Genomic DNA, 14,270 nt, shown 5'->3' with positions numbered 1-14,270 from the left:
AGAGGTGTGGCCACGAAGGCGTCGAAGGCGAGAGGTATTTAGGTGGAATGGGGAAGGCAAAATGGAGGGAAGAAAGAGACGGAGATTAAAAGCCAAAAAGGAGGAAGAGGGTAGGAGAGAAGGTGAGGTGATGAAGTCAATGGATGGGAAGTGAGTTCCTGTAGCGGAGAGAGGTAGGGGGTGAGGGAAAAGATTAGGAAGGGACAGAGCTAGGAAGAGAATGTGAATAGGGGCCATAAACGATTAAGGTACTTTAGCACCTAGAGCGGAGGCCCTGAGTGGATCGGGGTGGACCTGGGTGTCACCCCGGAGAAGGCTGTAAGGATATGCAGATGAGCTGCAAGTCCTCCACAGCACCTGAAAGGCAGCCGGTGGTAGAGGTGGGTACCTCTCAGCTGAGGAAAGGCTTACCAGGGGTTAGGCCGAAGCCAGCATTCCTCCCCCTGAGGGTCGCCTGATCCTAGCCAAAAAGCACCTGGGAACTCTGGGCACTTGGAGAGAAGGCCCTGGGAAGGTCGGGGTGGAACTGGAGTCACCCCGGATACAGCTGTGAGGAAATGCAGAAGGGCTGCAAGTCCTCCACAGCACCTGGTGGGAGCGCTGGGCACCTAGAGCGGAGGCCCTGAGTGGATCGGGGTGGACCTGGGTGTCACCCCGGAGAAGGCTGTAAGGATATGCAGATGAGCTGCAAGTCCTCCACAGCACCTGAAAGGCAGCCGGTGGTAGAGGTGGGTACCTCTCAGCTGAGGAAAGGCTTACCAGGGGTTAGGCCGAAGCCAGCATTCCTCCCCCTGAGGGTTGCCTGATATGGGTGTGATTCCAAAAATTGATGTTCAAAAAAGGCTACATATAAAATAGCAATATCAGGGGCCATGGTGGCCCCATTGCTGTCCCTTTGATCTGTTTATAAAATTTACCTTGAATGCAGAAATAATTTTCTTGAAGGAATATTGATGCAAGCTGTACCATAAATGCAGTAGGCACTCTAGTATTTTTCATCTCTATCATTCAAGATATCTGTGATTTTATTTTAAAAGCCTGTTGTTGAGGAATATCCTATATAATAATTTGGACCTCTGCACTTCCGTCTGGCTGCCTGGGTTCGTAACCGAGTCCCTATTGGTCCACCCTGGGGATGATGTCACAGGGTGGACCAATGGGAAGTGAGAGGGAAGGGAACCCATCAGCAGCCACCGGAGGTGAGTAACCAAATGCCCCCCCCCCCCCGAGTTCCATGATCCCCAACCTCCCTCCCTCCTTCCACTCCTGTTGTCTGAGTTCCACGGGCCGCGACGGCCCCACTGCCGTTCGAATTTCACGCCCCCCCTCTCCTTTCATTTCCGCGCCCCCCCCTCCTTCCTTTGTCTCTGTGGCCTCCGAGTGCAAGGAGGACATGTGCGGGTGACCCAGCCCTTCATACGTGGCAGCTGCTGTTTAAAAAGTTTTACCTCCTGCTCGGCCAGCATCACTCAAGTCCACCAAGTACAGACACTGCTTCAGACAGGCTGTGGTTCGCTGTTCCTCTGGTCCCGCCCTCATTTCCTGTTTGCGGAAGGGTGGGACCACAGGAACAGCGAGTGTTGCCGGCCGAGCAGGAAGTAAAACTTTTAAACAGCAGCTACCACGTACGAAGGGCTGGGGCACACGTCCTCCTTGCACTTAGAGGCCACAGAGACAGAGGGAGGGAGGCACTGGGCGGTGGAAATCGGAGGGGGGGGGGTCCTGAGATGAGGGGGAGGGGTCCTGAGGGGGAGGGGGTGGTGGTCCTCAGATGAGAGAGGGTGGCGGGGTCCTGGGGGGAGGGGGGTCAGGAGGGGGAGGAGGGGGGCAATGAGGAGGAGGGGGTGATGAGGGGGAGGGGGCCCTGGAACCTTGCTAGCGCCCATTTCCTTTCTGTTGGAAATGGGCCTCTTTTTTTTACTAGTTGGTGTATAAAGATTCAAGATTGAAGGTGACTAAGATAATGTTTGTTAAATCACCATCAAATTCATGAAAAAGATTAATAACATGAGAGGAGTCACGGATGTATGATTTCACCAAAGGAATGAAAGGTCTCAGGAAAGTATCAACAAAGTTAGAGAGGGGTTCAAGGACCCGTGCTTGACACAATCGGTCTTCCGGGGGGATCCACAAGAGTTTTGTGAATTTTAGGTAGCATATAGATAACTGGTATTATTGGGTGATCCGTTATCAAAAAATTCTGTTTCAACATGAGGCATCCAGAGTCATAACCAAAGTTAACCCAAAAACTAATTTTTCCTGGCTCTTCTGTCGGATCCTTGTCTAATGTGCAATCCAATAATTGTCAACTTATTTCCTTGATGTAATCACTGGTGTTGAAGATAACAATCCATCCTCCTTTATCAGCAGGTTATTGTGATATCACTGTTGTGTTTGAAATGTTTGAGCGCCAGGTTCTTATCCTTAGAAAGATTGAAAATGATCCTCTTCTTCTTTTGCTTTAATCGTGTTATGTCCCGCAACACACACTGGTGAAATGCTGAGATCAGAGGATCTGTGGGTCCAGGAGGGATCCATTTAGATGAACGTTTGACCAAAGAGGAGTTAGTGTTTGATGTAATGTCAGTGGAAAAAAAAAATGTGTAATCATAAGTTTCCTCTCAAATCTAAACAAAACAACAAATCAAGGGGTCCTTTTACAAAGGCTTGCTGAAAAAGGGGCTTCAGTAGTGTAGGCGCATGTTATGGACGCGTGCAAATCCAGTTTTCAGCGCACCTGTAAAAAAGGCCTTTTTAAAATTTTTGCCGAAAATGGATGTGTGGCAAAATAAAAATTGGCGCGTGTCCGTTTTGACTCTTGAGACCTTACTGCCAGCCATTGACTTAGTGGTAAGGTCTCTCACGTTAACCGTGCGGTAATTGCCTACACGCGTGAAGTTGGGGTTACCGTTCGATTTTTAGCTGCGTGCCAGAAAAGAAAATATATTTTCTGGCGTATGTAGCAGACGCATGTCAAACGGTAGCTGGGCGGTAACTCTGAATTGATGTGTGTTGGGCGCATGTAGGCATCTATGTGGCTTAGTAAAAGGGCCCCTTATTCTTGTTTGTAAAGGATCATATGTATTGGTAGCTACAAACTTTAGGCCTTTCTTTAGGACCAAAATTTCCTCATTGGAGAGTACAGTACTCGATATATCAAGAAGAGGGTGTGTTATCTGATATATAGTACATGCTGTATGTGAGTGTGTGTATAATATATAATACACAAGCAAAAAAGCCTGTTTTGCGAAAAATAAACGGGCCCTAGGAAGGCTATCGTCTAAGCAATTTCTCCTCTCCCCTCCACGTCTAGCCATTATCCCCTCCCCTCCCATCCATGTCCAGTGATTCTCCTCTCTTCTCCCCTCCCATCCATGTCCAGTGACTTGCTCCAGCCCCCACCTGCCCGCCTTGTCTCCCACAACAGGCCTCAGGTTGCAGTGGCGGCAGGCTCGGCTCACGTCGCCTCCAGCCTTCCTTTTCCTTCCCTCAGGTCGCAGCGGCAGCAGGCTCAGCTCGCATCGCCTCCAGCCTTCTCTTTCCTTCCCTCAGGTTGCAGCAGCGGCAGGCTCAGTTCGCATCACCTCCAGCCTTCCCTTTCCTTCCCTCTCAGTGTTCTGCCCTCTTCTGATGTCATTTCGTCTTTCCATGAGGGCGGGACACTGAGAGGGAAGGAAATGCTGGAGGCAAGCTGACGTAAGCTCATTTGCATGCTGTTACGAACCCAGCCAGCCAGCCATCCAGGGAGGCAGATTGACCAATTATTATATAAAGATAGGTGTGTAGAGTGTGCCCATTTTGGGAAGAGGCATGTGTGTAGGATCTACAGTGAATTTTTTATGTATGTGTGTAATAATATACAGATTCTATATGTACAGAGTGTGCGTATCTCTGGAAGAGGTATGTGTGGGGCATATTCAGTACATACTACTGGGGTGTTTGTATATGTAGAGAGAGTGCACATATTGGAAAGTGGTATGCGTGGAGGATATGTTATAAGTGTTTTTGTGTGTATAAAGTGCACGCTGTCTACATATACAAGTTATATGTCTTGGGAAGAGAAGTAGGTGTGAGGGATATTCAGTGCATGTTACGGGGGCACTGCATCCTTTGAGGAGTAAGTGTTTGTTGCGTGCTTAGGGTATATTTAGGGCTTCCCTTCCTAGGTGTTTATTTTTCAACTATTTAGGGGTTTTGTAAGGGCACAAAAATAGATGTTCAGTGTTTTCATGCCACAGGTACTATTGCTGGGCACCTTTTCCAGATGAATCAAATATGTTCATTTGTGTCACGTTTGACACAATAACTAAGTGGAGGATACAAGAAGAGGAGGGGAGGGGTGAGAGAAGACTTGTTTTCCCAGTGTTGGTTCAATAGACAGTTATATAAATGTTTTTGCATTGATGTGTTTTACTGACACGTGCTGAGAAGGCACCCAGCTTATGGGTGTGCCTCCAGAAGGTGTTGTGGAGTGCAGATCTCGGAGCACCTTGCCTGTTTGCTGGTGATGTAAGACTTTTTGGAGTTTGGCCCCAGCTAATCTGCCTGCATTGCGTAATTCCAGAAAGCTATATTTAGCTGTTCCTCCCTGAGCAGTCACCTTCCTCAGTAGGGCTCAGGTCCCAGTAGGGCCTCTTGCCATACGAGATGTCAAGAATTGTTTATTGTTTGTTTATTAAGAGACTTAATATACTGCCACTTCTATCAAAGGTCGCAGGCAGTGTTTCCTCTAAGGAGTGGCCTGGTGTGTGCAAATTGTTTTGTGTGTGTGTGTGTGTGTCAGCAACAAGTTTTAAAAATCTACGATTTTTGAGCGCCAATATTAGCAATGCGTTTCTGTACATAGCACAAAATTAATTTTGTGAGCAGCCATGTAAAATCTGAGCAACGCTCCTAAAATGTATGAGCAATTGCTCATGTGCTCGCTGAGGGAAAATTGGGCACAGTGGTGTACAACAAAAAAATGTAATCAAATAAGAAAGGAACCCCAAAAATCGATAGGAAAAAGTCATTCAAGCACTTTTGATGTATGCCATCTTTCCTGTGCAGCTAACAAGTTGTACAACAACATAATAAGAAAATAGAAAGAAACGCCAGTCGTATGAAAGGAAAAGAGCAAGAAAAGAAAACACACACATTCACAACCCCCCTTCCCCCCACCACACATACAGAGAAACCGGCTCAGCCTATCCTAGGTGCAATGGGTGAATTATCAAAGGCATCACCCCCAAAAAAATGAGTCTTCAAAGTTGTACAGAATTTGGGGTAAGGAAACTAAGGTGGATAGAAGACAGGAGAGCATTCCAGAAGAAGGATGCAGTATCGGTCGAGCGGGCAGATGGTCTGCTCAGTTGCCGGTCATTCAAAGTACGTCTAGGGGGTCTATACTGGGTAATAAAGGCAGAACAATTAGAGGAGACGCTAGAATTCAGAACCCTGTCGGGATAAGGATTCGAAAATAAGTGTCACATGGTCAATCATAGTTTAGTTGTATGACCAGCAACTGGATAATATCTGTGCTCAAGTCCAGCCAGTGAAGGCATCAGATAGATCCAGTGCTGTGAGTAGTTCTGGAAATATTAGGGCAGTGATATGTGGGCTACATGCAGAATATCAGTTTTTAATTTTCAGAACATAGCTTGGACATTGTTAAACAGCTTTGTAACAGTTCACATAGGTATGTGGTTGCTCAGGTCTAGACTTCCTTCCCCCCCCCCCCCCCCCCCCCCAAAAGAAGGCTTTTCTGTTTGATGTGGCTGAGTACCACTGAGAAGGGGTGATTCTCAGGCTCTAGCACTTGTGGAAAGGGTTAATTCTTCCCAACTGTGGGATCATTTAATTATGGGGAGGTGAAGGCTTGCAGATCCCAGCAGTGAAGCAGCTGGAGAGGCACAGGGGCTGGTGTCAGGGTATTAGGCACCCTAGATGAACTTTCAACCTTGTACTCCTCATTTAACCTTTTGATTTCTAGACTCCACCCTTGAGATTTTGCCTATTAACCTGAAGAATTATGAACACCCTATCACCATCCATCCCAGGATGATCCAGTCCAATCTGTAACAGCAGTTTCTAAAAGCCATTTAATCAGGTCCATGGTGCATTTGAAAACTGACCACTCTCCCTGTGAACAAAAGTATGTGTTGATGATTCTTTTAGTTTGTGTTTGGCTGTGGAGACCTTTTCTTTTACTTTAACTGCGGCTGCTCCTCCAAAGCTGTCATCCTAGGTGACTAACTGTTTTTCCTAATGGTTAAGCTTGTCCTGGACAGGTGCTGGGAGACTGAAGGAGACTTTCCAGTACCAGGATCTGGATCTTATTGGTCAAGGTAGAATTTCACAGTACATGAAAACAGAAATATGGATCAGTTTAAAAAAAGCTTTAAAAATTAATTTATTCTTTCAGGCTTTTGGTTCCATTGCATTCAATGAAGCTACAAAGTAGTAAATTTAAAACGAATCGGAGAAAATGTTTCTTCACTCAACATGTACTTAAACTCTGGAATTCATGGCCAGAGAATGTGGTAAAGCGGTTAGCTTAGCAGGGTTTAAAAAAAGTTTAGATGGCTTCCTAAAGGAAAAGTCCATAGACCATTATTAAATTGACTTGGGGAAAATCCACTGCATATTTCTGGGATAAGTAGCATAAAATGTTTTGTACTTTTTTGGGATCTTGCCTAGTATTTGTGACCTGGATTGGCTACTGTTGGAAACAGGATGCTGGGCTTGATGGTCCTTTGGTCTGTCCCAGTATGGTAATACTTATGTACTTATGATATTATTTTAATATCATGCAAATTAAATTTGATGTATGTATTTTAATATAGCAATCTTTGTATAGTTTGTCGAGCAAAGAAATAATTTTATTGTTTTGTCTTTTTATTTTGTATGTGCTTTGCTCCCCGCTTAGACTATTATAGATATAGCGAGTTATAAATAAAGTTTTATTATTAAATGAAGAAGCGGACACAGGATCTTTCATGACAGAATTCAGAGTAGAGATGGCCTTTGCCCCTCCTTTCAAACATCACAATGCAGTGAGAGCTCCCTGAGCCTGAGGGATCTGGCAAATGCTCAAGTCTGAGTGTGGAATTCCTTTCTTATCTTCGCAGGTAGGGACCACCGTGGCAGCAGCTCTTCCCATGATGAGGGACCCAATACTGTCTCACAGAGCGGCATGGAAATGGAAGCGCAGCACCTATGATGCAGACCCTGATTTCTACAATGAGCGGGGCAAGAAGTGCAAGAACTGCCCTGCAGGTATAGAATGTCCTGTATTTGAGCGTTAGCTGAGGATGCTGGATTTCTTTGCAGGAATATGCAGATACAGTTGGGCTGTTTTGCTATAAATTTGCCATTGCTTTGTAAATTGAGCAGCTGATTCCCCAGTGAGAGTACAGTTGGTCTGAATTATGTCTTTAAACTGCTGATGGATTATCACTTATTTTTTTTTTTATTGTATCTGTCCTTCTATCCTATGGTGCTCCCAAATAATGCAATGTAAAATATAACAACACAGAAAACTGAATACAGTTCAACAATGCTTACATACCAGAAAGATAAAAATGTAGTACACCAAATGCCAAACTAATGTTTCAAACAAAAATACATAGGCAGAATATCTTACTTTTCCAAATAGTCACTTTTGCTAAAACTTAAAATCTCAGATCAACTGTGAAATGACAACATAACCCTCCTCACCCCTCCCCACTCTTTAAAGTAAACCTGCTTCACCTCTCCCTTCTGACTGGGGAATTCCCCTCCTTCCTTCTGTCCAATAAAGGATATTGTTTTATTTCTCAGATGTGTCAGAGAAAACCACTTAGATTATTTCTTTACACTGTCAATTAAGTCCCACTTCTTGGCAGATGAAGGTCAAGATAGACCCAAAAGTCAGTGGTGTAGGAAGGGGGGGGGGGCGGTGGGGCGGTCCGCCCTGGGTGCACGCCGCTGGGGGGTGTCGGCGCCTCGCTGGTTCCTTGCTCTCTCTGCCCCAGAACAGGTTACTTCCTGTTCCGGGGCAGAGAGAGCAAGGAACCAGCGAGGCGCCGACACCCCCCCCCCAGCGGCGTGCTCTCGGCGGATTGGCCCTCCCACCCGCCCCTCACCGCCTTCCAGGTATGTTCGGGCGGGGGGGGGGGTGCGTTGCGCTGCACCGCACCCGGGGGAGGGGGGGGTGCGCAGCGGCGACCCGCCCCGGGTGTCAGCTGACCTCGCGACGCCACTGCCAAAAGTAAAGAAAAATTGGGGTGGGCGGGGACAGTGGATGATTGGGGACAGGGAGGACAAATAGTAACACCTCACAGGGAGAATATCCCTAGAAAATCTAACCTTTCACAAATCAAATTATTGTAAATGCATTCTATGTTGCTGAGGGTGAGCAGAGCTTAAGTGTAATGGATGAGGTTATTTGATGATTACATGTTTAGTTAATTATTATTTTGTTTGTAAACTGCTTATGTTTGATCAGGGAAAGTGATTTTTGATACTGAACCTAGAGTGTTTCCCCATGTCGCTTGGTATCGAATCTGCAGTACTCTCTATAGTGTACTGTCATGCTTCTGCGACCCATCTTCCCTTTGGCGAGGGTCTCTTCTGTACTGGATAGAATGGTTTCACACAGACCTTCTTGACTCTCAATTCCAGTCTTTGACATTCCTCTTGTTCTCTGTCTTCTCTTCGTCCCCCACCTCTGCAGGTTATTATGTGAAGGTGGACTGTGAGATTTCTGAAACCAGTGGCACCTGTGCGCCATGCACAGAGGGCACAGATTACACAGAGTACCCCAGTGGGCTTTCCTTCTGCTTGCCGTGCCGACGTTGTAAACCAGGTATTTACAGGGCACCAGAAGAAAGGGGGACAGAGTGGGGGAGGGGACAGTGGGAAAAGAATGGAGAAGAGAGGATGAAAGAAGTGGAGAGAGGGAAGGGGAAAGAAAAGTGATTCAGACACACACACTCTCTCTTTCTCCCTTTTATATTTATACTAGCCGTTAAGCCTGTAACAACGGGCTAGTTTTTTGTTTTCCAATGGGCTCCCCCCCCCCCCCCCCCCCCCCCCGTCCACCAACCCTGCTCTCTCCCCTTCCCTCCCTGCTCCCTCCTCCTCTGATTTCCACGCCCATGTCCAAGCCCTCCTCCCTATTGGGCTGTACTGCTGGTGGAGGCGGGGCTTGGACTTCTACACTCTCAGCGTTTTTGCAGGTGAGTCGGTCACTTGCCGTTTATATGTTTGATACACACAATCAATGATGAAGCAGACTGCAATACAGAGAGATACAGTAAAGAAGGGGAGAGGTAAAATGAATAAGTGTGAAAGGGGTGGGGGATAGGACTTGATATACTGACTTTCTGTGGTTACAATCAAACCTGGGGCAGTGGAGGGTTTAGTGACTTTGCCTAGAGTCACAAGGAACTGCAGTGGGAATTGAACCCAGTTCCCCAGGTTCTCAGTCCACTGCGCTGACCACTAGGCTACCCCTCCGCTCCTGAGGAGGAGAGGAAATGAATAAAAGGGTGGAAACAGTGAAAACACAAACCATTTGCAATTTGCATACAGGGGACTGCCTTTATCTTTATTACATCTAGCATGTTACAGTGTGGTTTTTTTTTTTTTATGAAAGGGCAGGAAAGATAAATAAGAAATCCTTATACAGTAGTATACTGATGAGGGACACTTAATACAAATAAAACATCATATGAACCCTAAAACTGTTACTGGGACAACACATTGTGGCACCTTCCAAAACATGTAAGGCAAAGTACCTATATAGCTCCCAAAACTTGGGAAAAGTCTCTGGAATTTTTAGGGATTTTCCATATTTTTCAAAGTTTTACTGAATTGTCAGGTGGGAAGATTGGAAAATGTTTAAAAAATCACAAACACTGGAGGACTGGAAGGAATCTTCCTAGTGTGACTGATAACTTTCCAAGTTCAGTTGAACAAGGGACTGGTAACCTACCATCAGGTGGAATAGAAGATTCCCAAGTCAAAGTGGTCAACTTAGGAGCCCAACTCTCAGGAGCGTAACCCCTTTGAATACCGGCCTCATGCATTTTTCAGTGTCTTTTCTGGGTGAAGGGTAATACTCGCCAGGAAAAGAATTCTCTGACTTGTAGATCAGCAATGCTCAGAAGGATTATGATTGCCTCATTCCTTTTGTTTGCAGATGAGGAAGTGGTGAGCAGATGCACCAGCACGAGGAACACTGTATGTCGTTGTCAAGAGGGTTACTATTGCCCCCCTGAGCATCCCTGCGAAGTGTGTCTAATCTGTACAGCCAGGTAAGTCAGGGATGTGGTAGGCCTTTGCCTGAGGAAGTTTGTACAGGAAGGAGACCACAGAGTGGGCTAGGGTGAGTCCCACATTGTCATAAAATCATAGGTTTGGCTCCAAAGAAATCATCTAGTCCATTAGGATTCATTGTAACTATACCATTCCTGATTTGCTTGCTCTTGAGATCTGCAGTCATGACGAGTTTACCTCCTCCACATTTCTTCCATTGCTTCACTATTTTCCAAGTGTGTAATCTCTGTTCCCTTGTCCGTCTCCCCCCCCCCCCCCCCCCCCACCGTGATTTAAAGCCATTTCCTCATCTGATGTAGCACACAAATTATTACTGTCTTCCTAAGAACTCCTCAGAGCTCACAGTGTGGACATAAATGGACAAAAAGATAATCAATACACACACCACACACAATTTCTCCCACCACCACCACAACAAACCTCTTTTTAACATTAATTACTTCTTTCTCCACAAAAGGGATAGGCTTGTGAATGAGTGTTGCTTTTTTATGAACAGGTGACATCACATGCATATCACTGTATCCATTTTTATTACTGTTCTTTTCCTTTAACTCTTAAGGTTTCGAATCATCAGGTTCCTCTCACAGATACATTGACGTTACCAAACATAACCTTCACTCAAGCCAGAATCATTCAGCTTCCAGTTCTCAGGGATTTGACCTAAACCATTTCCGTGCAGTTTTCCATAAAATGATAATATTTCCTTTTTAGAAAGCAAAGTTATTCTTGCATTTGTCACCAGTTCTCGGGCTTTGGTTTATCCGTTCCTTGTAAGTTGGAATTAGAGGGGATTTCCAATTTTCTTCCACCACTTCAATGATACTTTTAGCCGTATTGAGTAAGGTGGGAAATTTAGGTCGCTTGGTATGTGCAATGTCCCTGTTGATAAGGCGTGGCTGTTTACTCAATATCAGGGGGAAGAAATTGTAATAGAATTGGTGGGGGGGGGGGGGTTGCCTTTTTGCATGTGATGTTTAGGATAAGGTTATAATACCCCAGCCCCTTATCCTGTAATGGGGCTTAAACTTAGTATGTGCCTTAACACATGTAAGCGTTAGTAGAGCGTTTAGCGTTATTCAGTAGTTTACGTGCACAAATCACTTAGCACATAAATGCAAGAGAGGCGTTCACAGAACTTATAGAATACTGTTAAGTCATGTGCGTAAGTGCCACAATTAGATGCAACCATTTGCGCCAGCCATAGCATAAGTGAATGAATCTAAATGTGGGCATGGTGATGCCAACTTTCGGCTCACTAAACATGTCTGCAGGGCACCTAAATTGCTCCCCTCACTGTTTTTTAAATGTTTTTGTTATTATATATTACCAAATTTGATTGTGGTCCATTTTGTTAACGAAATCCAAAGTGCAAAACAGGGGGAATCCTCTACGATGACGGATCACAGCAGGTAAAAGTAGAGGCTGACCAAAGACGATTCCCCACTGGAGACTTGACTCCAACAGGCTTTATTAGTATAAGTAAAATAAGGACCCGACACGGGCCATGTTTCGACACTTGCAAGCGCCTACATCAGAGGTCAAATAAAATACTCCGGATGAAAACACGGAGGCGCAGCTGTGCTTGTGTGCGAAGCTGTCACCTTTTGAAACGCGATAGCACTAAAAGCAAATGGATAAGTACTTGCAACGACTGCATGAACAGAACTTGCAAAAGAGGTGTTTTCATCCAGAGTATTTTATTTGACCCCTGATGGTAGGCGCTTGCACGTGTCGAAACACGGCCCATGTCGGGTCCTTATTTTACTTATACTAATAAAGATTGTTGGATTCAAGTCTCCAGTGGGGAATCGTCTTTGATCAGCCTCTACTTTTACCCATTTTGTTAACGTAAATACTGTGAAAGATAGAATATAACGTGCAATAAATCAAAATACCTCTTAGGGTGGGAATGATGTTACCTTTAAAAAAAAAAATTATAGCCAAGATGGTGACAGTAGGTCGTGTGCTGTGGAGCTCTGATTTTGTATTTTTTCCTGTTTCCTGGTTGTATTTCCTCTTTCTTATTGGGAGAAGATGTCAAAAGCATATGGAAAAGCTTAAGGGGACACTTCCCCTTCCCCACCAAAGACCCAGTCACACCAGCAAAACGCACTTGCAGCTTTTGCACAGCTTTTATTAAATTCAGGCTTATCTGCTGCTTTCAGGGCTGGACAGTGCCCCGATCAGGAGAGCAAGACATCACTCGGCCCTAAGACTTGTCTGGGGCCACTGAGTATGGCAGAGTCTTGGAGGTTGGAACACTTTGTGCCTTGGTGGCTTTTGTGGGATGGCCAATGGCTTCCTTTGCCAGTACTCTGGTAGCGGAGTCAGGGTGGGACTTCATGCTATACCTGAAAGAAAGGTCGACTCTGGAGCCAGTGGTGGAAGATATTGCTGTAGGTGATTCAGTTGTTGCATGGCATGATGGAGGAATGCTGGGCACTCAGAGGAAAGAACTGTCATAAATTATAACTGCTTTGCAGCTTTTGATCCAGCCTCAGGAAAACACACTAAATTCAATCTGGTCAGCTTTTGAAGCACTTCATAAGATGTGTTCTATCTTAGTAACTACTTCTTTGGGGGGGAAGGGGGGAACTACATTCTGTTAAATAATTTAGTCTACAGATAGGGACTCAGACATCCAAGATAATGGAATTGGAAACTGCCCCCAAGATTAAGGGTGCTCAAGATATTCATTGTAAGATAGAAAATCTTGAAAATTCTGTCTGGAATTTAGACACCAGACTCCGTTCCTTTTATCTCGCCGCACCTTATGCCTGGAATAGACTTCCTGAGCCATTACGTCAAGCTCCATCCCTTGCCGCCTTCAAATCCGGGCTAAAGGCCTACCTGTTTGATGCTGCTTTTAATTCCTAACTTGTCACCTGCTCGTAACCTTTATCTTGTCTTCCTCTCTTCAATAGTCCCTTTTCCCTATGTGTCCTATCTGTCTGTCCTACCCTTATCCCTTATTTGTCCCTGTCTGTCTGTCTCCTGATTTAGATTGTAAGCTCTTTTGAGCAGGGACTGTCTTTTCTTCATGTTTAAATTGTGAAGCGCTGCGTACGACTGATAGCGCTATAGAAATGATTTGTAGTAGTAGATTGCTAAATTTTCCTTGTTTCTAAAACCCCTGCACCTTGAGACCACTTTATGAAAACGTTTTGAGGGAGGTCTTGAAATATCCTGCTAATGGTTTTCTTCCATTGCTGAAACTTTTTTATTATATGCCCATTCCACAAAATGTATTGCAGAGGACTGATGACACTTTGGTACTAGAGGGTCCGTCAGATAGACTTGATTTTAACTATAGAGATCTGTAAACTGTGTAACAAAGATCAGCAGTACTTGTCATTTTTCTTTCAGATAAGGAGGTATTACATTTATATTTTAGACTATCAGATGTATCCTTTTAAGGGAGGGAAAAAGTCAAAACTTTCCAGTTGTCTCTGATGGACTCAAGACTAGGAGGAGAAAATTCTTACCTATGTGTCAAACTAATCTCCATTGATGCCAAGTTTAAGCTTTGTTTCCTCTGTAAATGTGTGGATAATCTGGTAAACAGAACATGTCCCAATTGATCTTCTGCTAGTGGCAGTCAGTGTGTTTTTGAACAATGACCATCATCGCCTAGTAAATAAGCCCTGGATATTCGATACTCGGCCATGTGCAAGTACCAGCATTGAAATATCTCATCCCGACTACTGAGCCTATGCAGGTTCCAGCTGAATATTAGCCAGGACCCAAATAAGTGTTTCTAGTCAAATTTCCCTGAATCTTCTCCCCCTCCCTCCGTAAGATCAAAGGTCCACCTTCTGATACAACCCCCCTCCCAAATCCTGCAAAGGTTTTTACCCTCTAGTGTGGGCCCCACTTTTAGACTATCCTCGTATGAGAGACCTTCCATCCCCTTAATCATTTTGATCGTCCTTCTCTGTACCTTTTCCAGTTCACTATATATTTTTTGG

The 14,270-nt window shown here is 45.0% G+C and overlaps 1 protein-coding gene across 2 annotated transcripts in view; it reads left to right on the top strand.

The window, feature by feature from the left end:
- LOC115469421 (tumor necrosis factor receptor superfamily member 10B-like) overlaps positions 1–14,270 on the top strand; it is a 43,393-nt gene that overhangs the window by 13,490 nt on the left and 15,633 nt on the right. For both annotated transcript variants that reach the window (XM_030202048.1, XM_030202047.1), the window contains exons 2-4: positions 7,110–7,257; positions 8,696–8,827; positions 10,166–10,280. In XM_030202048.1, coding sequence (XP_030057908.1) covers positions 7,110–7,257; positions 8,696–8,827; positions 10,166–10,280 — 395 coding nt within the window. The remainder of the gene's footprint in view (positions 1–7,109; positions 7,258–8,695; positions 8,828–10,165; positions 10,281–14,270) is intronic.

The sequence above is a fragment of the Microcaecilia unicolor genome, chromosome 4, assembly GCF_901765095.1.
Source record: "Microcaecilia unicolor chromosome 4, aMicUni1.1, whole genome shotgun sequence".
NCBI classification, from domain to species: domain Eukaryota; kingdom Metazoa; phylum Chordata; class Amphibia; order Gymnophiona; family Siphonopidae; genus Microcaecilia; species Microcaecilia unicolor.
Note: the sequence above shows the minus strand (reverse complement) of the source record. Positions and strands in the feature narration are given on the sequence as shown.